Below are 25,618 nucleotides of genomic sequence, written 5' to 3' on the forward strand. Positions count from 1 at the left end.
AAAGGCGTTTTAAGTTTTGAAGTAGTGCTTGCAAGCTCCTCTTCAGTTCACATTCGCACCTGCATCTCTGATTTGCAAAAACTGATGCGTTAACATTTCAAAATAGGCAAATGTAAGTTTGTTATAATAACATGTGGTTTAGTGCTCTATGCAGTAGAGCATGTCACCTTGCAAATTTGGATCCTTTACCATTTCTAGTTGTTACTGTAATCTACTTTAATGTGATTTGATCCGAACAGTTCCTAGTTTTTAGACTTGAAACCTCTGGAGTGGCTTCCACTGCTGGCAACTCCTTCCGCGCAGTTCTCCCCTCCTCCTGTCTCTCGTGTGAAGGAAGGTCACCTTCCACGGTGGACTACCACACACTGACTTATCCAGGCACAATTCCCGGTCCGCTCCTCTTTCTGCACTGTTCTCCCGGCTCAGGGCTCCCTCATCGCGCATCAAGGATCCCCCCTGCACCGAGCTAAGGGGTTAAGCACTGCGACGACCGCACGCAGACTTGGCTTCGACTCCAGCTAAAAACTTTTCTTCATCTGTCACTCCTGCTCATTCTTGATATTCGGCTTCCTGCCACAGTCTTCGCTACTCCAGGAACTACGATGTCACATTTTTTGCTTAAGCAGTAACGGCCGCGCGAATTTTATGGTTAGATTTGTCTCGAGTCCGAAGACCGCGCCTCCTAACTAACGAGGCGGGATACGCACGAGGGGTTAGGAGTGGAGGAGCTGCGGCTGGAAGAGGCTGCGAGGACTGCCTGGCGGGGACGCCCAACCCCCAGGGACTGGGTCCGCGCACCCCGCGAAGCTTGCGCTCGCCGCAGCTTCCGGACCGTCTCCAGGCGAGCACCGGAACTCGCTTTCCCAGCACGCCCCGCGCGGTGCGGCGCTCGGCGCGCTCCGGGTCCTGTCAAGGCGAGACCCGCGGGCCCGCCCTGCGGCCCCACCCCCTGACTCCCAGCTCCTTCCCCGACTCCCGCGAGTTCCAGTCCCGACTTCCAGCTCCCCGGCCCCGCCCCCAGCCGCGCGCGCTCTCCCCGCCCCGCCCCCGTCCCCCCGCGTGCGGCCGCTACAGCCAATGAGGTTCGGGGCCGCGTGCGCAGATTCAAACGGCGGCTCTTGAGGGAGGCTGGGCGCGAGATTCGGCGGTGCGGACAAAACCCTGCAGGAGGCTGCGAGCCCTGCAGAGCTGCTCGCTGCGGGGTGAGGGCGGGGGTCGGCGCCCGCCGCGGAGCTCAGCTGGGACGGCTGTGTAGAGGCTGAGAGGCGGCGGGAGGGGCCGGCGGAGGGCGGGAGCGCGCCTGCTGACATGTTGGGGGCGTCCCTGACCGGGCCGGGCCGGGGCTAGGAGCGGCGCTGCGGGCCGGGGGCGGGTCACGGTCCGCCCCTCCGTCCCTCCGTCCCTCCGTCCTGCCCTGCCGGGGACGTGCGTTCCACTCTCGGTCGCCGCGGACAGGGGGCGAGGAAAGCGGCTGGAGGGTCGGGGACGAGGAGCGTTCGCTCGAGGCTGGAGGCTGAGCTGCGTCCCCGCCCAGCCCGCGCCTATGCGGTACTTGAAGGATGGCGAAGAGGTCGCGCAGGTGGGTGACATCCCTTTCACTCAGGCCTGTTGGCACAGTCTCGGCTCAGATTCTTTCCCCTTTCCCAGTGCTTCCCCGTTAGGCCGTCGCCAACTGGGGCAGCGATATTCCTTCCCGTGCCCCACAGGCGCTCCGGCCCGGCCAGCCCGATCGGAGCCGTGACGTGTGGAGAGTTGGGGACCACTGTGCTTAAGGCGCAGAAAGTGAGTAGCTAATGCCCGGATTGCTCTCTTTGAGTTGATTCTCCCCACAGCGCACGTCCAGACCTCAGTCTCTCACAGCCGCTTCTTGGTCGGGGTTTCTTGCCAGGTAAGTCTGTGCGCTTTCAGGGAGGACCCTCCGCGTGTAAAAGTGCTGATGTGCAGCCCGGACGGCAGGAAAATGCTGTTCGGGGAGACTCCTTTCTTCTGAATTACTCCATCAGTTAAAGTAGGAACTCTGTGATAAACCTGCACTGGGACCCCTCTGCCATCTTTGCTACCTTGACAGGTATGGAAAAATCCTCTGGGCAATAGCTGAGGAGAGAGGACCTTTTTGATGTTTTCTGTAATTAGCATTCCCATGTTCTTAGCTTTATTCATGTATTTTTAATATCTTCTGCTGGGAAGATGCCACACTGTTACTACCAGTGGCTTGATCTTAAAACAATGTTTGATTCACTGAATATTTTTCGTGCCCATGTTTGGCTCTGTCTGTAACTAAGTGTTGGCCCAGAGAGGTAGGGCATATTTTTTTTTGTTGTTGGAGAACTTGCTAGGAGGAATTTACTCATCTAATTTTTATTTATATGTTACTATAGTAGCTACATATAAATGGTGTGGAGTAACCACTTAGATGACAAAAAAAAAAAAAAAAAAAAAAAAAAACAAAAAAAACAAAGGTGTCTTTTGTCAGTAGTATTAAATAAACCTGAGAAGATGTTTGGCAGGATTTCCAAATGTTTTTGTTTATCTAGGTCCACAGCCTTAAAGTCCTGACTAGAGATGTATTTCCTAAGTTGAAATTTAGTACTAGGATTCATTCAGTGTAGGGATTTGTTAAAAGTTGGCAATAACTACAGATAATATTTGTTGCTACATTAATTTATTAAGCATCTGCTCTACATAAGGTATTTTTGCAGAAATCAGCATAAAATAATTAAGTCCTTTTTAGGCTTATTTTGTGGCAACTACAGAGTAGGTCAGATTCTTGAGGTGGAACAAATATATACATACACTCATATAAACCCACCTGTCCTAGAAAAAGATTTTCAGATTGTCACTAGTGATATATTGAATTAGATAATTCTTTGTAGTGAGGGGCTGCCCTATGCTTTGTAGTATGTTTGACAGCATCCCTGGCCTCTGTCCAGTAGATGCCAGTAACACCCTGTTTCTCCGAGTTGTGATGATCAAACGTCTCCATATGCTACCAAATGTGTGTCAAGGGGGGGCAAAATCACCCAGGTGAGAATCACTACTCTAATTAACTTCTTAATCTTCAGAAAAGATAGATCTCCTGTAATTATAATTACTGAGGTACTGGTTTAGGCCTTTTCTTTTGGATTTTTAAATATATGAAATTTTAAAAATAAAATAACCTCATTAAGCAAGGTAACAAAGTGGCTACGTCAACTCAAAAACAGAAATTTGTTTATGTTCATTGTGTGGCATCATCTGCCTATCAGTACTGATGTTAATCCTTTCTGAAAGAGTGTCTTAGCTAATACTATCATCATCATTTAGTTATGGTTAGACACTGATGCTTGAATGTCCTGCAGTTGATTTTGTCTGTTCATTTCATAGTTTTTGTATGCTTCATAATAATAGACTAAGAAAGGAGAAGTGATTTAATGACTAATTTGCCTGTGTAAGTTATTTTCTTTTATTGACAATATTGTGAGCTTTGAGAGCTAAACGTTAATTGTACTGTTCATTTTTGTTCCGTGTCAGCTGTATGTATTGAAATGTATTATAGAGTGATTTAAAAAGTCATAAGGCTGGAGTAATTAAATGCAGTGGGATGAAGCTATGCTTCTTATGGGGAGTATAGAGGTAGAGGATGTGGTGAGAAATTATCTACGAATGGTGTATATCTTAGAGTCTTCATATTTGAATGTGTTTTACGTTCTAAATTATATATTTTCTGTATATGAAAATACATTTTATCTTAAAAGATAAAAGAATGTGAGATGTTTTGAAGGCGAAATTATTGGTCTCTTGCCTCTTGGCTAAATATCTTAGTAATAAATAGGAACCTAATTTATAGTTGAATGAGAAAGGAAATAATTTAGTCAATTTAAGATCTCTACTATACAACTACTTAAGTATTTGAGTGAAAACTCTACTTTGCAGTATAAAAGTTTTACATAAGACTATGGGCATAAATCCTTTAATATGCCTTTTTCTGTATGATATGAAAAAAAGGTTAAAAAAAAAAACTGTTACCTTAGGGTGAAAGAACTGGAGGATGTTGCCTTTTTTGATTTTTGTTTAAGATAGGTGTAGTATCTCTGATCTAGATTTACATAAAGGAAAAGGCTCAAAAAAAAAAAAAAAAGGAAAAGGCTCATTTTGTGTTGTGACTTTAAATAGTTTTAGATCCCATTGGGGGTTTTAATGATATAATTTACAGGCAATACCAAAATTGGTATATGTTATTAGCATGTACTTGATTTTTAAGCATATTTATGTATTGAGTAATTAATTTTAGTTTTTAAAAGCCAGATACCCTTAAAAATAAACTATAAAAATGTCATTTAGAAGCTAGAAGACCTGTTTAAGTAATAACATTCAGGTATTTACACTTGATGATCTGTGACTGCACTAAATTGGAAAGGTAAATGCCAGCCTTTACATTGGAAAATACTCTTCCGTGGATTATCTGTGTGTGAGAAGCAATTTTACTATGTTGTTTCCAACAAAATGGGTGAAAGAATACTGAAAATGAGAACTAATTTGTTTATTTTTTTTGAGAACTGATTTTTAATCAGCTTTGTCATTAACTAGTGCTGTTGTTTTGGGAAAGCAAGTAAACTCTATGTCCCAGTTTTTAAGTGTGTTAATCTAGGGGTTTGGACTTTATGGTCTGTAAGGTAACTTCTAGTTTTAATATATATTCTATTTTGAACCCTTTTATAATCATCTTTGCTTATTTAAAAATATACACACTAATTCAAAAAAATAGAAAAGTTCAGTCATTATTTTTGTTTATAAGTAGGTAGGTAGAATTCCCTTCAGTGTTAATTTCAGTTTTGCTATTAATAATGCTTAAATGAAGTCAAATTTGTCCTACAGTAATGATGCTAGTTTGCAGTCCAGGTTTGGAAATAAAATATTCAAGTATGCAGTACATAATATTAACCACCGGGTGGCCTGATTTCACTTTATTAAATCAACCGTAAATTTTCATACCTTGAATTCGATTGGACTTAAAAAAATGCAGAATTACCCTGTCAAGACAGTTTAAAATAAACTTGGAATTTTGGATTTTGATAAAAACTTCAGATTTGATGCAGTTTGTAACTTAAATTACTATCAAGTTCAAGTGATTTTTTTAGAGCAAATTTTATAGAACTATTGATAATTCTTTAATTTTGAGCCAGTGATTCTTTTCAAATAAAAGTAAGTTTTAAATTCTCAAATTCTTCCTTTTGATACCTCAGTTTACTCTTATTTTAGGTGGAATAATTAGTATCCTTTAAAATTGAACTTCTCCCTAAATGTTTTATCTTAATATTTCAAATATGAATAGTTTGTGTATTATTTCACCGGTTAAGTTATGGCTTATTCATTAGCTTACACCCAGTGTAAAGTTTCTTTTAACCATGTTAAAAGAATTCTAATGAGTCCTGTTATTTGTCTCTGTGTACACGTGCTTCATTTTGCTGTTTCATAATCACCCTAATCATTTTGTTCATTCGTAATCTAAAAGAACCCTTTTCATTTGAATGTAGTGCTTAGCTTATATATTAGACACTTAAAGAATAAATATTTTCTTTGACTTGAAAAATAAAACTGGCAGAGTAATTCTGGTAACCAAGTCCTGGATGAAGATTCAGGAACCAAATTCCTTTTCTATTTTTGCTTTGTGGCTAGCAAAATAATTTCACCTATTTTTTGCTGTCTTTTAGATTAGTCATCCTAGGCTAAAAATGGCTTATTTGTTTATGTAGTAAGGAGTTGATCTTACTTAGTTATTATGTCTTATCATTGATTGCTACAGTATAAAAATGCTAAAAGATGATATTAAAAGGCAGAAAATAGAACAGATTTGTTTTGATGGTGTCTAACCATTATTAAGCAATGGTCAAAGTACAGTATTGGTGAATTATCTGTGGGGTTTTTATCCCTTTTCTTTTTTTTTCTTTTTTTTTGGCAAATTGTAGATATTCTCAGGCATCTTTCTGTTATAGCTAGTGATATTGATAATTTTCTAGGATCTTACTCGGTCACATTTATTTAAAAGTTACATCATTCTTTCAACAATTGCTTAACTAATATAGAAATAATTTATGCTAAAACTAAGAAGTAGCTTGGTGGATACACTCCAGGAAAGTCCCAGTGGTAGAGATGATTCTAAGAATTCTACTTTAATCTTCCCTCGCATTCACCCACTCAAAAAACCCAGCTTCCTGAACATTGACTGGGCTGTATAACTCTCCGAAACTGATGACCATGCTGATGCAAAACAGAGAATGAAACCTCATGTAGAAATAGAAATTTCTCACAAATCAAGCATGTGGTTAAAAAATAAGGCCAAATTTTAAAGTTTAATAAGTTTTTAGGAAAATTACTCCCTGGAAATTAGTCTTTTGATCAAATTACTCCCTGGAAATTAGTCTTTTGATCAAAGTAATATCTTTGAACTCATATCCTTGATATAAAATATTTTTATAAGAACCTACAGTGAATTTTGTACAGATTAGATGTGATATATTTTTTTGAACACTCAAGATTTATATAGGGAAGTCCCCAAATTAAACATTGTTTTGATCTAGAAATAACCTAATTTTTTAAAAGTAGTCTCCGATATGCTGTTGTGAAAGCTGTTGCGATCTAAGGGGAGGGACGAAGAGGGGAACCTGTGAAAAGCACAACTGAGGGCTGTTTGGGATGGCAGGAAGTGGTAATGTCGCTGGGGACAGTTCTAGGAAAAGTTAGGCAGTATTAATAGACTCCCCAAAGAACCCCTTCTGTACTGAATATTTTGTTTGTTTCAGCAGGTTATGCTTCTTAAAATTCTACCACTTGGAGGTGCATTTGGATTTTGAAAGTCCCTTTTTAATAAATGGGAATGCCTCTCCTCTTCTCCTAGTGGTATTTTCATTCGTTAAAAAAAAAAAAAAGTTTTCTCTCTCATATCCACTTGAGATCGGCTGTATTGAGGGAGATGGAAGTTTTCATTGGGTTGGAAGGGAGTGAGGCAGTTTGGAATATCGAGTACTTGGAGGAGGTAAGAGCAAGGAAGACCGTTGATTACTCATTATTTTACAAATATTACAGGTACTGTGCTTGATGCTGAGAGGTGAATGTATCACATATGATCTTTGCGTTCCTGAACTTGATATTTGATTGGGAAGGTTGGCATGTAAGATGAATGTTAAAAAGGAAGGGTAGATGCTATGAGTTCATACAGATTTGATAGAAAGTCTCAATATGGTGTTTTTTTTTTCTGATTTGGTAGCCTTAGAATTGTATTGAGTCATTGGATCCTGAACTGCCTTCATTTTAAGTACTTAATCTTGGCTAATCAGGTGATATTTCTGATAGCTGAAGATGGCAGCAAATAACAGGTAATGTTTACTTAAACTTGTGTCCTTATTTTCATATTACTTTAGCAAAACAAGCATAAGAGGCAGATTATTGTTACAAATAAACAGTGGCTTTAGGGAGAGAGCATTGGAATGTTGAAATGCATTGAATTGAAGCAGATAAGTAGCTATATAGGTAGGGGAGTTGGGGATCATGGTGTCTTGCTTGGTCAGATAGGAAGAATTTTGGTCCTGGGAGCAGCAGGGGGGCAGGGAGGTGAGGGGCTTGGGGGGCTGGGCGGTGCCTGGCTGGCTCAGTTGTTAGAATATTTGACTCTTGATCTCAGGGTCACGAGTTCAATCCCCACATTGGACATGGAGCCTTCTTAAAAGAAAAGAAAAGTGGGACGTCTGGGTGGCTCAGTGGTTGAGCATCTGCCTTTGGCTCAGGTTGTGATCCCAGCGTCCTGGGATCAAGTTCTGCATCAGGCTCCCTTCCCTGGAGCCTGCTTCTCCCTCTGCCTATGTCTCTGCTTCTCTGTGTGTCTCATGAATAAATAAATAAAATCTTTAAGAAAAAAAAAAGAATTTTGGTCCTATAGAATTGACAAATCAAGGGAAATCAGAAGTTCCTGCAAAGGATCTATAGACAGTATATATATTAAAAACTTGATTTTTCAGTTTTGTAAGAATTACACTGTATGTAGATATTAGGAACTACCCACATGTTCTTAAATGTATTAAAGTTAAATCCAACTTTAGCTGTTTGAAATCAGTGAATTTTTGGAAAGAGTTGAATCTAGTAAAGTAGAAATAATCTTGAATATTGTTGGGCAGTGCAAATCCAGTGTACATAGTACTAATAGTGAGCTACCTTTCTGTGTCATGTGCTATATGAGGTGTTTTATGTGTTCTTTTGTTTAATTTTATCCTTAAAGAAGGTGAGATTATCCTCATTTCACAAACAGGTAAACCTAAAGCCCTAAGAGGTTAATATGTCCACAGTTGCAAATTAAGTAGTTAAGTTATATCTAGAAACTTGTTCTGATTTCAAAATCTATGTCAGATTTGTCTTTGATCTCTTCTAGCTTCTTGATATCTGCTTCCCTGTTTTTCTAGCATGTGGTAGTATACTGGTTAAATAGTGAATTTTGGAGTTCAGCCATGCTACATTTAGCATGACTCTGGGTAAGAAGTCACTTCTCTATGTCAAAGTGTCCCTATTCTGAAAAGTGGGAATAATAAAATTTCCTCTTGGGGATGTTGTGGGGTTTTAAGACAGAAATTTCATAGACTACCTAATGTCTGGTACTTAGAAAGTTTAAATAAATATTAGCTCTTATCATTTTCAGATGTTCATGACTCTATTCAATCTTCTCAAAATCCTCTAATTCAGTTTATCATAAAGACCTGCCCTCTTTTCTGGGGCATGTCCTTCATGTCTTCATGGCTTTATATTCTGTATGCTGGTGATTGCTAAAACTGTTTGTCTATCCTAGGCCTCATACCTGAGCAGAGGATCCATGTGCCCAGTTCCCTTCCTAGATCTGCTCTCCCCAATAGGATAGCCATTCCCCATATGTTGCTATTGAGCTCTTGAAATCTTTATAGCATTGTACTCTAACTATAAAATGCACACTAGATTTTGAAGACTTTAGTCAGAAGAAAGGAATGTAAACTAGTTCATGATTATATTGAGTAGGTGTTGAAGTGGTAATTTTTAAAAATATTTTGGGTTGAATAATATAACAACATTATTTTGACCTGTTTCTGTTTTCAAAATATGGCTACTAGGAAATTACATGTGTGGCTGTGTTATATTTCTATTTGACAGTGCTGTTCTAGATATATTCACTTGTATATTTCCCAAGTGCCTAGCCCCATTCTCTTCTCCCTCTCAAAATTCTGTTTTTCCTTCATTACAGTGGATAGCTTTGTTTATGCTCCCAAAGTCAGAAGTTTTGAAGGCATCCTTGATTCCTTGTAAAATTCTTTTGTTTCCACCTTTTTAACATCTCTGTTTCACATGCTTTTTTCCATTGCTGCTGTTATTGCCTTAGTTGATTTATTCTTCTGTGGTTTCTTGATTTTTGTTATATTTAAATCTCTTCTATTCAAGGATATAAAAAGATGGAATTCTGTCCTTTTTAAAAAAAAATAGTATTATTATGATTTCAGTTTTAAAAATGTGAGATACTTGCTTCACCTGAAGTTTTTTTTTTTTCACCTGAAGTTTTTTAAAGTAGAATTCAAGTTTTATTTTTAAAAATAGCTACCCTGTGTCTTACCATTATTGAAAAGTCCATCTTTACCCCTCTGATTTGATGTGTTACTGTTACAATTTACCAAATTCCCTTTGGGTTTGTTTTTTTCCTGGATATTCTATTTTTTTTCATTGACCTGTGTATCTTTTCATGTGCCAGTACTAATCTGTTTTATTTATTGTTTCTGTACAGCGTGTTTTCATACTAGGTAGTGCTAATTGTTTATTTTTCCATATGAACTATATAGATTCAACATGTTTAAGTTCCTCTGAAAATCTAATGGTATTTTTATTCATTAAATTTATGAGTTAGGGGCGCCTGGGTGGCTCAGTCAGTTAAGTATCTGACTCTTGATCTTAGTTCAAGTCTTGATCCCATGGTCATGAGTTTGAGCCCACACACTCAGTGTGGAGCCTACTTAAAAAAAAAATTAAAAATACATTTATTAATTAATTTAGGAGGATGGATGTTTTCCTATCCAGGAATGGGGTCTGAATGTTTTTTCCATTTGTTCAAGTCTAATATATCTCACAATAGTGTTTTGTTTTGTTTTAAGATTTTGTTTATTCATTAGACACAGAAAGAGATAGAGGGAGAGGGAGAAGCAGGCTCCCTGCAGGGAGCTGGATGTGGGACTTGATCCTGGGACCCTGGGATCACAACCTGAGCCAAAGGCAGATGCTCAAACCACTGAGCCACCCAGGTGCCCAACACAATAGTGTGTCATTGCTTACTATACCTTGATAAAGTTATTTTTACATATTTTAATTTTGTTGTTTTTAGTAATGCTAATGAATCATTTCTTCCATTGTTTCATTTAACTGAATGTAACTATGTTTAGTATTTTACCCTTACTATTCTTAGGCTCCAATACTTTCTTACTTGGGTTATTGTAAAAGATTAGTAATTGATCTTCCTTTCTCCATTTCTCCACATTTCTGCCAATGATTTTTCTGAAACACGAGATATTTGTCTTTCCCTTACTTAAAGTCCTTTAACTCTTTAGGATAAAGGTCAAATAAAGAATAAAAGTCAAACTCCTTAGCATGACATAGAGGTTATCACTTGACCCCTGGTGGCATCTCATTTTTCTGGTGTCAATAAGAACTATAGCAATTTTCAGTTGTAGAACTCTAAATTTTTTATATTTTGAATAATCTAATTGGATGTATGTCTGTTAGCCTAAGAGTCTTCTTCAGTCATACCTGTATACACAGATTCAAAGGTTGAAATCACAAATTTACATAAAATTCTTGATTTCACAATTAAGGGGTATTTTTGTTTGTTTTTTAGTGAGGATGAGGATGATGACCTTCAGTATGCTGATCATGATTATGAAGTACCACAACAAAAAGGATTGAAGAAACTCTGGAACAGAGTAAAATGGACAAGAGATGAGGTAATTATATGATAAGGTTTACTAATTTCATACTTGTATTTACTTGTTAATAATATTTAATAAAGATATTAAAGATATTGAAAAGCAAAACATGAGAAAAGTTATTCATCAACTAAAGTGACATATTTTTCTTCCAACAGCGATGTGAATAGCGAAGGGATGTTGAGACTGATAGAAACAGTATAGTAAATGGGAGAGCTTGTATTATAGTGGTTTGTCCTTTTACAGATGGCCATCAGATATGACATGAAAGAATTAGAGAGTTACCTATAGTTACGGATAGAGGAATAGGTGGGGGGAAAAGGCTTTCTAATTTTCATTCCTGCTTTAATAGGATGATAAGTTAAAGAAGTTGGTTGAACAACATGGAACTGATGATTGGACTCTAATTGCTAGTCATCTTCAAGTAAGTGAACTATTATCATATTTCTAACATAGATGATATAGGTCATTGGATTAAATTTACTGTTTTTCATAAATGTGTTCTTCATTATTTTAGACTTGATTTCCTTTCTGAAAACATCTTGGTGGTTCTGATCTTTCTATAGTGGCCAAAGGTCAGAAAGTCTGATTTTCTAGTAATTAGTTTATACGCAAGCCTAAAAAGATTACTAATCTAAAATGAAAATGATACAAAGTTTGGATAGGGCTTTATAAATAAATATTTACTGATAAATGTTTAAAAACATTTGAAAGAAGTTAAATACATTGAAGTCTTTTGGTAGCTGATTGATAAAATCAGAGAAAGATCTATTGAAAAGTTTGTCATCTAATGTTTGCATTTTAAGGTGTTACTGATTTTTAAAAGAATTATACTTAATGGTTCATCATACTATTCACATAGTGTTCATTAGTATGTAATTTTATAATTTACAAAGTATCTTCACATACATTCCTTTTGTTTCTTACTACGATAAAGGTAGTGAGGCAAAATATTCCTATCTGAATTTCTGTTTTGACTACCGTGGGTTTCAGAAGCTAGGTTACCTATGTTCTTTCTAAGTTGTTATGATGTTTTTCAACATAACCTGAAAATTGAGACCAGATTATGGAAAAAGCACAAGTTTTGGAGTAAGTCTGAACTATATTCAAGTGTCAGGTCTACTAGCTGTTTGGTCTTAGAAAAATTACTTACCTTCTTTGATTTGCAGGTTCCTTATCTATAATATGTAAATAATGGTACTTGTTTTGTAGTATTGTTGTGAGAATTAGAAATAACATATAGGATGTTTGGTGCATTTCCTAACATTTAGCAGGTGTTCAATCAGTGTAAGCTAAATTAGAAAAATTTATTTTAGCTTTATTAGTTTAACTTCAGTGGTACAGTAGCAAATGAAGGGAACAAAGAACTGGTACGAGGACGTACAGAAACTACCTGATTATTTTGAAGAAAATGATAGCCTTACAATGGATCAGCATTGATGTTTAGAAGCCATAAATGAAGAAACTCAGTTTAAATAAAAATAATTTGAGGGGATCCCTGGGTGGCGCAGCGGTTTGGCGCCTGCCTTTGGCCCAGGGCGCGATCCTGGAGACCTGGGATCGAGTCCCACGTCGGGCTCCCGGTGCATGGAGCCTGCTTCTCCCTCTGCCTGTGTCTCTGCCTCTCTCTCTCTCTCTGTGTGACTATCATAAGTAAATAAAAAAAAATAAATAAAATTAAATAAAAATAATTTGATTATTTTTAATAACTGGCACAAAGACAGCTACTGGTAAACAACATTATCCATAATCCTGTATATGAATTAATATTTTTGTAAACTCTGAATCACTCATGAAGTTAAGTGTTTTATTATTATTATATATTATATGTAGGAGTTACTAGGCCATGAAGTGACTAAAGCTTCATTTGTTAGAGATTTTTGGAATTTGAGATGTTTCTACATAAAGTTTTCCTATCCTGGTAAATTCATTTACTTTTTAAGCTTCAACACTTAAATAATTTAACTGATAAGTAATGCACATCTTTCATATAGATGTATTTAGTTTTTTCTTGATAACTTGGTCTAGTAATATCTTTAGGGGTTTTTAAATTGTATAAAGTTAGAGTTAAGTACTGATGTACTGTATGAATTCAGATTGCTATGCTGTTTGAGTTCATCTGTCTGCTTTGTTTAGTTTTGTTTACTCCCTTTTTTTCCTCAATGTTAGATAGATTTCTTAATGGCAGTATCTATGTTATAGCTTTGCATTTTGCTATGTTATGAGGCACACTGTAGAGATACATACTTATAAATTAAAATAATATATATAGTCTAAGCCCTGCCAAAGGCTTTAATTTAAATATGAATTAAGACACAAGCGTGTAAGATAAATATTACATTTTAAAGGGTTAAAAAAAATTATTTAAGAGTAAGAGCACTCAGGGCTGGGGGGAGGGCCAGAGGGAGAAGGAGAAACAGACTCCTTGCTGAGCAGGGAGCCTCAGGACATGGGCTGCTCCCTGGACTCAGATCATGACCTGAGCCAAAGGCAGCCTGACTGAGCCATTCAGGCACCCCAATAAATACTACAGTTTAAAGAATGTTATTAAATGCATTATTCTTGAAGATTTTCTTTTGAGTTAGGCTGATTTGCTTTCTGGAAAACAGTTTTTCAATCACAAAATCATCAATTCTTTCCCAGAATCGTTCAGATTTTCAGTGCCAGCATCGATGGCAGAAAGTTTTAAATCCAGAATTGATAAAGGGTCCCTGGACTAAAGAAGAAGATCAGAGGGTAACGTGTTCATATTCTTTATTCTGACTGTGTAGGTGGACTGGCTTTTTTTCTTCCTAATGTATTGTTTTGTCACAAAGGATATGTTTAAATCACTTTGATTTTGTTCCTTTGGGTGCTGCTTATAGAAGAATTGAAAGTTGAGTGTCTTGAAGTGTAGTTTTTCTGAATTGAGTCAAGCCAAGTATAATATGTATAGCTTTTTCTTTCTGGGAATTTTTTTACAGAAGGAAAAAATGCCATCAGTTTAGTCATCTTATTTAGAGCTTAGGTTAGCAACATTTAGGGTATAGCTTCTTGTTGAAAACTGAATTACCATTTTAAAAACAATTTAATTTTAATTTTTATTTTATCTGATTACATAATAAGTAAGAAAGTCGTTCTTAACTATCCCTCTTTACCTATAATGAGCCCTAGAATAAGGTAGATACCAGAGCATTGTGTTTCTAAAGGATTGGATGATTTAAAAACTAGGGTAATTCTTTGTGTTATAAAAGTTTGAGAAGAATGGAATATTGATGCCCTCCATAAGGAATTGCCCTTTAGTTCATGTTTTTTATGGCAGAAACATTAATGTAGTTGGGGAATTAGAGCATGTTTCCTACTACTTAAAAAAAAAAAAAAAAAAGAAATGTTCACTAGGCTCAGAACTGATCTGACTTACCTGATGGCCAATGATAGGTTTTATAGTGTGTTACCTGTAGCCTTTTAGTGTGAGAAAGGAAGAAATGAAAAGACAATAAATATGTAGATCCTTCCTGCTTCCAAACTGATTTGTCTTTCAGCTGAAGCTTCTTTTTTTTTTTTAAATACAAGAATAGAAAATCTTTAAGTCTCAACATTTTTACTATTATTTTAAATTAATGTTCATTGAAAACAATTTAACTTACAATTCACTTTAATTAGCACCTTGTATTTTTGATAAGTTTTGGGGCCAACTTTTGTACTTGGCAAATAAATGATGGATGATTATTAGTAAAATTGTTGTTGTGGTTTGTATTTAATGCATTAAAAAGAGTATTCTTAAGTTATGTTTTAAAATTTTATCAAGGTGATGCTTTTTTAATTGAAGTATAACTGAATGTAACACTGTATTAATTTCAAGTGTACCACATAATGATTTGCTATTTGTATATTGCTAAATGATCACAACAATGAGTCTAGTTAACATCTGTCACAATATAGCTATAAAAATTATTTTCTTGTGATGAGAATTTTTAAGATCTCTAGCAGCTTTCAGATGTGCATTATAGTATTATTAACTATAGTCACCATGCTATACATTACATCCCCATGAGTTATTTCTTTTTAAAAAGGTAATGCTTTAAAAAAAAAAAAAAGGTAATGCTTTTTTAAACTTTGTTTTTCTGTTTCTTAGGTTATTGAATTAGTTCAGAAATACGGGCCAAAACGATGGTCTTTAATTGCAAAACACTTGAAAGGAAGAATAGGCAAGCAATGTAGAGAAAGATGGCATAATCATCTGAATCCTGAAGTAAAGAAATCTTCTTGGACAGAAGAGGAAGACAGGATCATCTATGAAGCCCATAAGCGGTTGGGAAATCGTTGGGCAGAAATTGCTAAACTACTTCCTGGAAGGTGCTTATATAAACGTATATATTTTCCCATACTTAAACTTGATCTTTATTAAGTTACTGTTAGGTATGTTTGCAGATAATCCCTTTGACTTTAATTTATAATGAAATTTAGACAAGCAACCCTTTGGGCCTATTTGTAATAAATTCTGTGTAAGGCATAGAATTACTTAAAAAAAATGAAATAATAGCACTAATTTGTGCAGTAAAATGATAGACCTTTAGGTTATGTGAACAGTTAATGTACTCCCCAGATTGTTTACCTATCAATGCCAGTCAGACAGATCTTCTTTGTACAAACCTGGTTGGAATGGAATCTAAATTGAAGAGATTTCTTTTTTTTTTCTTTAAAGATTTTATTTATTGATTCATGAGAGACCTAGAGAGAGAGAGGCAGAGACATAGGCAGAGGGAGAAGCAGGCTCCATGTAGGGAGCCCGATGTGGAACTCCGACCCTGGAATCATGGCATAAGCCGAAGGCAGACGCTCAACCACTGAGCCACCCAGGTGTCCCGAAGAGATTTCTTTCGTATTGGATTCTATGCACAAGATCTGAGAATAGCAAAGTAAACTACAGAAGTTCATTAGAGAAAATTCAGTTCTTAATTATGATATTCAAATCATGGGAGTAGTATATATATCCATGTGGCTAAAACACAGAATTTCCCTCCGGGAAAGTGATATGCCCTTCTATGTATATGTATACTATAAGTATACTGTACATTGATTGCATTGGTGTGAATGTTTCCTGATTGTAGTACAGTAGACCAACAACCTTGGGAAAATCCGTATCTCACTTGGAAGGTATGCATGTTTTTTTTATTGCTGTAGTTTCTGTATAGTACTTCATCACTTACAAAATGCTTTTACCTGTATACTTAATTAATCTTCATATACTAATGAAATATGCCAAGCAAACAATGCTGTCTTTTAAGGAAATTAAAGCATAGTGTTTTTTTGCATGTTACTGAACCTGGTTTAGGAACTACCAATGTTTTCAGTCTTTTATATATATATGTATATATATTTTTACTGTCCATTGAAACTGGCTTAGTGCCTTAACATAAAGTTGGTTCTCAGTAAATGTTTGTATACTTTATGAAGGATGAAATTTATACTACAGGTATCTGTGGGTTGAAGGTTTACATTTTTATAAAGGAAACTTTAGGTGAAAAGACAGTGAACTCTTTCCAACATAGGTATTCTCATTAGTGAAAGAATATTGGGATTCTCTAATTTGTGGTTTGCTTTTCTTGACCATGTTTGTTCCTGGCTTTTAGGTCTTTGTCCTCTCTATACCCTTTTTCTGGAATGCTCTTTTTTCCTACTCTTGTATGGCAGGTTCATTCTTGTCATTCTATCTTAGCTTCACTGTCACCCAGAGACCGTCCGAATTACCCTAGTACTCACTTTTCTTATTTCTGCTTTAATGATCTGTATTGCACTGGTGTTTTTCTTTGCTTTTTTCCAACTGAAGTGTGGACATGTAATATTATATATTTTCAGATATACAACATGGTGATTTAACATTTATATACATTTTTAAGTGATCACCAAGCTAAATCTGGCTACCATCTGTCACCATACAAAATTGTTACATATCATTAATTATATTCCCTATACTGCACATTGTATCTTCATATCCTTTTAATTTTATAGCTGGAAGTTTGTACTTTTAATCTCCTTCTCCTATTTTGCCCACCCCCCAACCTCCCTCCCCTCTGGCAACCACCACATTGTTCTTAGTATCCATGAGTCTGTTTCTATTCTGTTTGTTTTGTTTTTTAGATTCCACAGATAAGTGAAATTCTATGGTATATATCTTTATTTGACTCTTTTCACTTAGCATAATACCATCTGAGTCCATCTATGTTGTTGTAAATAACGAGATTTCATTCTTTTTTATGGCTGAGGAATAATATTCCATTGTATGCATGTGCCCTATCTTTTTCCCTTCATCTATCAGTAACTAATTGGGTGCTTCCATATCTTGACTGTAAATAACGCTGCAGTGAATATGGGTGTGTATATATTTTTGTATTAGTGTTTTTGTTTTTTTCAGATAAATTCCCAGAAATGGAATTACTGGATCCTATGATAGTTTTACTTACAATTTTTTGAGGAACCTTCATACTGTTTAACATGGTGGCTGCATCTATTTGTGTTCCCACCAACAGATCATGAGGGTTCTTTTTTCTCCACATCTCTGCCAACACTTGTATTTCTTGTCTTTTTTGATAGTAGCCATTTTGACCTGTGTGAGGTGATATGTCATTGTAGTTTTGATTTGCGTTTCCCTGATGATTAGTGAGCATCTCTCTGTCTTTTTTTTTTTTTTTTAAGATTTTATTTATTCATTCATGAGAGACACACAGAGAGAGAGAGAGAGAGAGGCAGAGACACAGGCCGAGGGAGAAGCAGGCTTCCCGCAAGGAGCCCAGTGAGGGACTCAATCCCAGATCCCGGGATCATGCCCTGGGCCAAAGGCAGATGCTCAACTGCTGAGCCACCCAGGTGTCCCTAGTGCTCACTAGACATCTTTTTATGTCTGTTGCTCATCTGCATGTCTTCTTTCATACAGATGAAAATCTGTTCATGTTCTCTCCTCATTTTTTTTAATACTGAGTTATATGAATTCTTTATGTATTTTGGATCTTAACACCTATTGGTTATATCCTTTGCAAATATCTCCTCCCATTCAGTAGGTTGCCTTTTTGTTTTGTTGATAGTCTTCACCGTATTAAAACTTTATAGTTTGATGTAGTGCTTTTTGTTTTTTGCTCTTGCCTGACAGATTCAAGAAAGTACTGCTTAGAACAGTGTTCAAGGGCTAACTGCTTCTTTGAGTAGTTTTGTGGTCTCTGGTCTTATATTTAAGTCTTTTTTTTTTTTTTTTAAGATTTTATGTATTTATTCATTAGAGACACCGAGAGAGAGGCAGAGACACGGACAGATGGAGAAGCAGGCTCCTCACAGGGAGCCTGATGTGGGACTTGATCCCTGGACTGGGATCATGCCCTGAGTCAAAGGCAGATGCTCAACGGCTGAGCCACTCAGGCATCCCTACATTTAAGTCTTTAAATTTTGAGGGGTTTTTTGTATATCATATAAGAAAGTGTTTCAGTTTCATCCTCTCAGGTAGTTGTCCCGTTTTCCCAGCACCATTTGTTGATAAGACTGTCTTTCTTTTCCCTATTGTATGTTCTTGCCTCATTTGTTGAAGATTGATTGACTGTGTAAGTGTAGGTTTAACTCTGCGCTTTCTATTCTGTTCCTTTGACCTGTTTCTATCTTGTGTCATTACCGTACTGTTTTGATTACTATCACTTTGTACTATAGTTTGAAATCTGGAAGTGTGATATTTCCAACTTTGTTCTTCTCTCTCAAGATTGCTTTGGTTATTTGGTGCCTTTGTGGTTGTGTACAAATTTTAGGATTATTTGTTCTAGCTCCATTGTGTATTTTGGTAGCGATTGCATTGAATCTGTAGATTGCTTTTTGTGTACATTTTAACAATTCTTCCAACCCATAAGCATTCTATATCTTTCCATTTATTTGTGCCATCTTTAGTTTCTTTCACCAATGCCTTAGAGTACAGGTCTTTCAACCTCCTTGATAAATTTATTCTTAGGTATTATATTTGATGTAATTGTGAATGGTATTTTTTCTTAATTTTTTCTTAGTAGTTATTATTGTATTAGAAACACAACAGGGTTTCTGTACACTGATTTTGTATCCTGCAAGTTTACTGAATTCATTTATTCTTTTTTTTTTTTTTTTTTGGTGGATTCTTTAGGGTTTTCTATTTATAGTCATGTCATTAGCAAATAGTGACAGTTTTATTTCTTATCAAATTTGGATGCCTTTTATTTCTTTTTCATGTCTGATTACTGTGACTGACTAGGACTTCCAAAACTTTGTTGAATAAAAGTGGCGAGAATGGGCATCCTTGTCTTGTTTCTCATCTTAGAGGAAGAGCTTTCAGCTTTTTACCATAAAGTATGATGTTAGCTGTGTTTGTCATATAGGGATTTTATTATGTTGAAATATGTTTCCTCTGTACCCACTTTGATGAGAGTTTTTTTTTTATCATAAATGGATGTTGAATTGTATCAAATACTTTTTCTGCATCTATTGATTTATCCTTTATTTTGTTAATATGATGTTGATTGATTTGGGAGATATTGAGCCATCCTTGCATCCTTAGAATAAATCCTAACTGATCATGGTATATGATTTTTTTTGTATATGATTTTTTAATGTAGTTTAGTTTGCACTGATGTTTTTCTTCTTATTTATTTTTTTTCTATTCTTCCCTCCTGTGCTGCCACACTTTCAATAAGAATGTAAGCCTCATGAGAGCAGGAACTTTCTTATTCACTGTTATATTTTCACTGTTTTGAACTGTGTCTGACTGGACAGCTTATCTTTGAATTGAGAAAGTACCTAGTTTCATTATTTGTAAAAAATTGTTTTAAGTACTTTGTGAACTTCATACAGTGTTAAAATTTATGGAATCCTTTTTTTCTTTTTAAATTATACACTTTGATTTCTTAGGACTGATAATTCTATCAAAAATCATTGGAATTCTACCATGCGAAGAAAAGTGGAACAGGAGGGCTACTTACAAGATGGAATAAAATCAGAACGATCTTCATCTAAACTTCAACACAAACCTTGTGCGACTATGGACCATTTGCAAACCCAGAATCAGTTTTACATACCTGTTCAGGCACATATTTTTAATACCTTTATTATTTTAAAAAATTTCTTTAGTTGCTAAATGGGAGGATGTTTGGTTTCTTAATAGGACAAATACAACATATATTAAGAAGAATAGACATTTAAATTTTCAAACGGAAAAAAAAATTGCCATAACTGCTGTTAACCATTAATGGAGGTTACTTTCTACTTGTTTTGATAAATATTTTGGAAACAAACTCATTAAAATGTTTCCTTTTATATGTAATTTTTATACTATCTTGGTAAGAAACTTAGTATATACATTTCCTAATGCTATCATTCTTTGAATCTTATTTATGATTCAAAGCTTATGGTCATTTGTGCTTTAACATCCATTATAGTTTCCTTTTAAAAAAGATTTTGTGCAATTGTAGTATTGCTTATCTCTAAGAGGTAAGTGTGTATAAAATGGTTTTAAGGAGAAAATAGTCAAAATCCATTCATCTTTGGGAGGTGTGGTAAATAATTAATTGATTCTTTGATGGCATTCAACTTTGCTTCTCTCCCTAGTAACCAGCCACATGATGTTAGTCTTTGTTTAGACAGGTTCACTTGAATAGAGATTCCCAAAGCTCAGGATAGGGCAAGCTCTATTTTCCTTACAGTGCATTTTCTTCTCTGCAAGAAATTAGTTAGGAGTTTTCATAAGGTTTGTTTTTTATTTTTCTGTCTGCCTGTCTGTCATGCCATTTTTCATGTTGAGCAATTCTCGGTTCTTGTTACATAAAATGTAAAGATTAAGTCCTGACTTAATCTTTTGTCTGGGTGTTAAAAATCTGTGGTTAGTATGCACAGATTTTATTTGAATTTACCTCATGAAATGAACATTTTTTTTGACATAATTTTAAAAGAACCATTTTTAAAAAGTAATGACATCTTAATTTACAAATAGGAAAACGTGGAGGCGGTATAGTTATCTGCTGATACTCAATACCTTAAGGTTTTTATTGTCTGTTTCTTTACATTTTCCTTTAGAGTCCTAGATTTCAGCAGCATAAACTGAAACATTCTGCTTCTGTCTTAGAAAGGTTATCATTTAAATTTATTTTTTTAACTCATAGAAACATAGTCTTAAAAGTTATTTGGGGTCAAGAGAGTATTTAACAATCTCAATCAAAATATATTGGAAAATAATATTTCTTGTAGTTTAAGCATTGTTTATTATACTTTTAATAATTCTTGAAAGATATATGTATTCATAATTCAACTCATTTAAGCTACTAAAAAGAGCATTCTAATTTTGACTTGAAAGAAAAAGTGGATTGGTTTGAAATATTGTCAAAGATTTAAATGAAAAGTTTGAGAAAAATAAGTTTCTAATTCATTGAAAGTTTAGTGATAACTAATACAAATCAAGTATTGTGGAAGTTCTATGTTAGAAGTTACATATGGTGATTCTGCATCAGATAGTGATTTAGGTAGGCCATAATGGAAAATAGAACAATTTCATATTTGTATTTATTAGATTTTTAGGTTTTTAAAAATATCTTCTCCTATTTCTTTCCACCACTGCACACTAAATTTCTATGCAACTTCAAAATTCTTATTACAGATGCTTTAGAAAAACAAAGTATTAAAAAACACATGAGTGATTCCTACTGTTTTTCTAAGACAAGTAATAGAAGAAGCCTCTGTTTTCATCTTTTTACACAGAGATTGGCATGGGGTGGTGGTAGAAGTAAGAGAGGTATGAATATTGAAAAACTTACTTTAGTCTTTTCTTTGTGAGTACTTCATATGGACCAACTCCTTCCTCTGAAAGATAAGAACACTATTTATCTTCTTCAGGAGTTAGAGCAGTCCTTCTAATAGCAGATTAAGAAATAATTTGTTGGATATTGTAGATAACAGAATGATTGGCTGATAAATATATGCCAAGTAATTCTCATATTTCATCCAGGAGAAAATAGGTCTTTCCTAAGAGTTATGACTTTTTATTAGAAGATTCTGAGAACAAAGATATAATTCGAAATTATTGTATGAGTGAATTTTCAAAGTTAACAGAGATACTTCATGAGTTTTTAATGCTGATATTTTGTCAAGAGTTTTTATGCTTTGCCTCAGATTTTAAAAATTTATATAGTGCTATATATATAATACTAATGTTTTCATTACTTTTTAGATCCCAGGCTATCAGTATGTTTCACCTGAAGGCAATTGTGTAGAACATGTTCAGAGTTCTTCTGCATTTATTCAGGTAGCTTTTTATTTATAGCAAAACAAACAAACAAACAAAAACAATGGAAACACTTTCAAACATACATTTGAAAGTCTAATAGTGCCTATTTCCTCATTCATAAAACTAGGACAAAATACTACCTGTTCTATTTACTTTGAATATTGTAACTGAAGGAGAAAGTTTATAAATGGGTTTGAGAAATATAAACTGTACAGATGTAAGGTGGTTGACAACACCAGCAGTGTGGTCCTTTCATTTTTCCAACTTAAACCATTCAGGTTGTGAATGGACTCATTTTTGTTAAATGGGATAGAATGTGCATATATATGATTTAATAAAACAGACTCCAGACATAGATTTCTAAATTTATATAGATGATACAATATAAGTTTTTTAATGTATTTATTTATTTATTTATTAGTTTTTTAATGCATTTAAATTTCCCAATTCTAGGGGTAACTAACTGGCTGGCTCAGTAGATAAAGCATGTAACTCTCAATCTCCATCCAGATCATGAGTTTGAACCCCATGTTGGAGATAGACATTATTTAAAAAAATAAAATAATAAAATGAATTTCCCAAATCTTCTCTGTTAAATTGAAAATATTTAGATACCGGGGGATTGTGATATTGAGCATTTGGGATTTAGTTGTATTAAGCTTTCTTGGAGAAAATAGGTTTTATGTTGCATAGAAGATAAAAATTAAGAACAATAATAATAATAAAACATTCATTTAAGTGGCCTTTCTCTTTAACTTGTTTTAGCCACCCTTCATTGATGAAGATCCTGATAAGGAAAAAAAAATAAAGGAACTTGAGTTACTTCTTATGTCAGCTGAGAATGAAGTTAGAAGAAAGCGAGTTTCATCGGTAGGAAATAAGCTTAAGTGTTTAGATTTTGTTAGAACCCTTCATGTGCTTTTATAGTTTTCATCAGCATTGACTTTCATTTACTAACACATGGAAAGCATATTCAGTATGACTCCAGATTTTAATACAGACTAAAAATAGATTTTCTAATTTGCAATGTTGAGGTTGCCTGATTTTGATATACAACTCTTTGAACATATTTTACAATGTTCTATATTAAGATGTTTTTGAGTTGTAAATGTCAAGCAGACCTAAGGTATGACTTTCGATATATATGTGTGTGTGTATATATATATATATACATATTTGTGAAAATGATATGTGGTTTAGATTAGGCTTTGCTTTTATTTTATTATGATTTCTGGCTTTGCTTTCATTTTAGACCTTCCTTGTAATGTTATCTTTAATAGAAAAAAGTGTTTGAAAAATAAAGAATTTAATAAATTATAGAGATTTATGTGCTTCAGAATTACTTTTATTCTGTCCATGAACGTTTTTTCCTATTTACTATATTAAGAATATGAATTTGGTAAATTGGAAAAAAACAATAACTTAAAAAATATAGGGAAAGGGAACATTGAGATTTTATGTTTTTTATTTTTATTTTATTTTATTTTATTTATTTATTTTTTTATTTTATTTTATTTTTTTTTTGAGATTTTATGTTTTTTAAACATGAATGTTGGGTCTTGGTTACCACATGTGAAAACTATTGTCTGGGATTTGCTTGATGGGAACAATTAGGAGTATTAAATTAGGATACGTAGTAATCATTCTAGCTAAATTAGGCTATATTAGATGGATTAAGAGAAAAAACGATTTATACTTAAATGACTATTTTAAAAGTTTACTATCTTGAGATTTTTTTACATTTAGGAAGGGGCTACTCTTGGTCTGGGGCTTAATGAGGGGACCGTCCACTCAGGGTGATTGGGAGCTAATACAAAATTACTAAATAGAATAACCTGAGTTTTTGAAATAGTATTATGAGGCAACTGGTGATGTCTTTATATCATTTAAAAAAGCATTAGTAAAAACAACATTGTTAACTATAATAGACAAGATACATGCCATAGGAAGCATAGTTTTTGTATTAAAACTGCAAAAACCATGGGCAAATAGGAAGACCTAAAGTATACCTATTTTAAAATTAATTTTGGTTTTATTAAGAAATAGTTATTGTTAGAGAGTCCACATTGTTAGGTAATTGTATCATGTTTAAACCATTTTTTATTTTTTTATAGTAGTCTATCGTTTTTAATTTAACGGGAAGAAGTAACTAGCTACAAGAAATGGCATTTTACATTAAGATGAAGACAGCTTTTTTTTTTTTTTTTTTTTAGAACTTATTTATCTAAAATCCACTTTCATAAAGATCTGGTTGGAGATTTTAGATTCTGGAGGGAAGTTGCTGCACCCAGTGGAATAGAGTCCATACACATATAAAGTATTTTTTTTAAAGTATTCTTAAAAATTATTTGATAATTGTCATTTTATTGAGTATCCATTATGTTCAACCATTATAGATATGTTTTATGTATTCTTAGTAATCCTTATATTAACTGTGAAGTAGGTGGTTTGTTGTTAGGAATTTATATTCAGGTGTGTCTGAATGTATCTCTGGTTTTTCCACTGGGCCTACTCACCTTTTTTAATCTTTTTACCACTTTCAAATTTAATTGACATGCATATAGTTTGGAACCTATCTCCAGGAAATGATTGCAAATTCCATAGTTGGCTATGCTAATAAAGTAAGGGTGCTTTAATTTTTTTATTTTGGAGAAAACTTTAAAACAGGTGGAACTTATTTTGCAACAGTCGGAAATTTTTTTCACCTTAACTTGAAACTGAACATTTTGTTACTGTGAATATCTAACACATTCTAGTAGTTTTTACTTTTAAAAATAATAGGTACCATTTATTGAGTACTTCCTATGGATAGGACCATGTGCTTTCTAAAATATGGTAGGTATTAGCCCCATTTAATTTAATTTTTTTCCCCATTTAATTTTAAATGAAATTTAAAAATTCAGTTTCTCAGTTGCACTAGTCACATTTTAGTTGGTTATATGGCATGTGGCTCTCATATTGAGGAGCTTCAGACATAAGAATATTTTCATCACCTCTGCAAAGTCTGTTCGAGAGAGCTATATGCTTTATGTTTAAGGTGTACCACATATGATTTCCATCTATTGTGAAATGATCACCACAATAAGTTTAGTTAACATCTATCATATGATATAGGTACAAAACAGAAAAGGAAAAGAAAAAAAGGGGAAAAAATTTTTTTTCTTGTGATGAGAACTCTTAGGATCCACTATTAAAAACTTTCAAATTACATATAGTTTTTTAACCAGGACTCCTCAAGGTCTTTTTTTCTTATTTTTTATTATGAGATATTAGGAAGCTCAGCTCAATTGCCCACTGTACTTCTTCAGAGAGATAAAAATGACACAATCCCTGACTTCAAAGGGTTTACTCTGCAATGAGGACACAAACAAGAAATAGGATGTAGTATGTTAAAATAAGTCACAAAGTT

At 34.7% G+C, this 25,618-nt stretch overlaps 1 protein-coding gene across 2 annotated transcripts in view; it reads left to right on the forward strand.

Moving 5' to 3' along the window:
* Positions 1 to 1,139: 1,139 nt before the first annotated feature.
* The window catches only part of MYBL1 (MYB proto-oncogene like 1), a 37,429-nt gene continuing 12,950 nt past the window's right edge, over positions 1,140 to 25,618 (forward strand). For both annotated transcript variants that reach the window (XR_005989791.1, XM_041768431.1), the window contains exons 1-8: positions 1,140 to 1,579; positions 10,868 to 10,973; positions 11,308 to 11,379; positions 13,599 to 13,691; positions 15,070 to 15,290; positions 19,845 to 20,019; positions 22,153 to 22,227; positions 22,975 to 23,079. Coding sequence is in view for 1 of the 2 variants with exons in the window: in XM_041768431.1 (XP_041624365.1) it covers positions 1,560 to 1,579; positions 10,868 to 10,973; positions 11,308 to 11,379; positions 13,599 to 13,691; positions 15,070 to 15,290; positions 19,845 to 20,019; positions 22,153 to 22,227; positions 22,975 to 23,079 (867 nt within the window). In the remaining variant the exon portion in view is untranslated. The remainder of the gene's footprint in view (positions 1,580 to 10,867; positions 10,974 to 11,307; positions 11,380 to 13,598; positions 13,692 to 15,069; positions 15,291 to 19,844; positions 20,020 to 22,152; positions 22,228 to 22,974; positions 23,080 to 25,618) is intronic.

This window comes from Vulpes lagopus, chromosome 9 (assembly GCF_018345385.1).
Source record: "Vulpes lagopus strain Blue_001 chromosome 9, ASM1834538v1, whole genome shotgun sequence".
Taxonomy (NCBI): Eukaryota; Metazoa; Chordata; class Mammalia; order Carnivora; family Canidae; genus Vulpes; species Vulpes lagopus.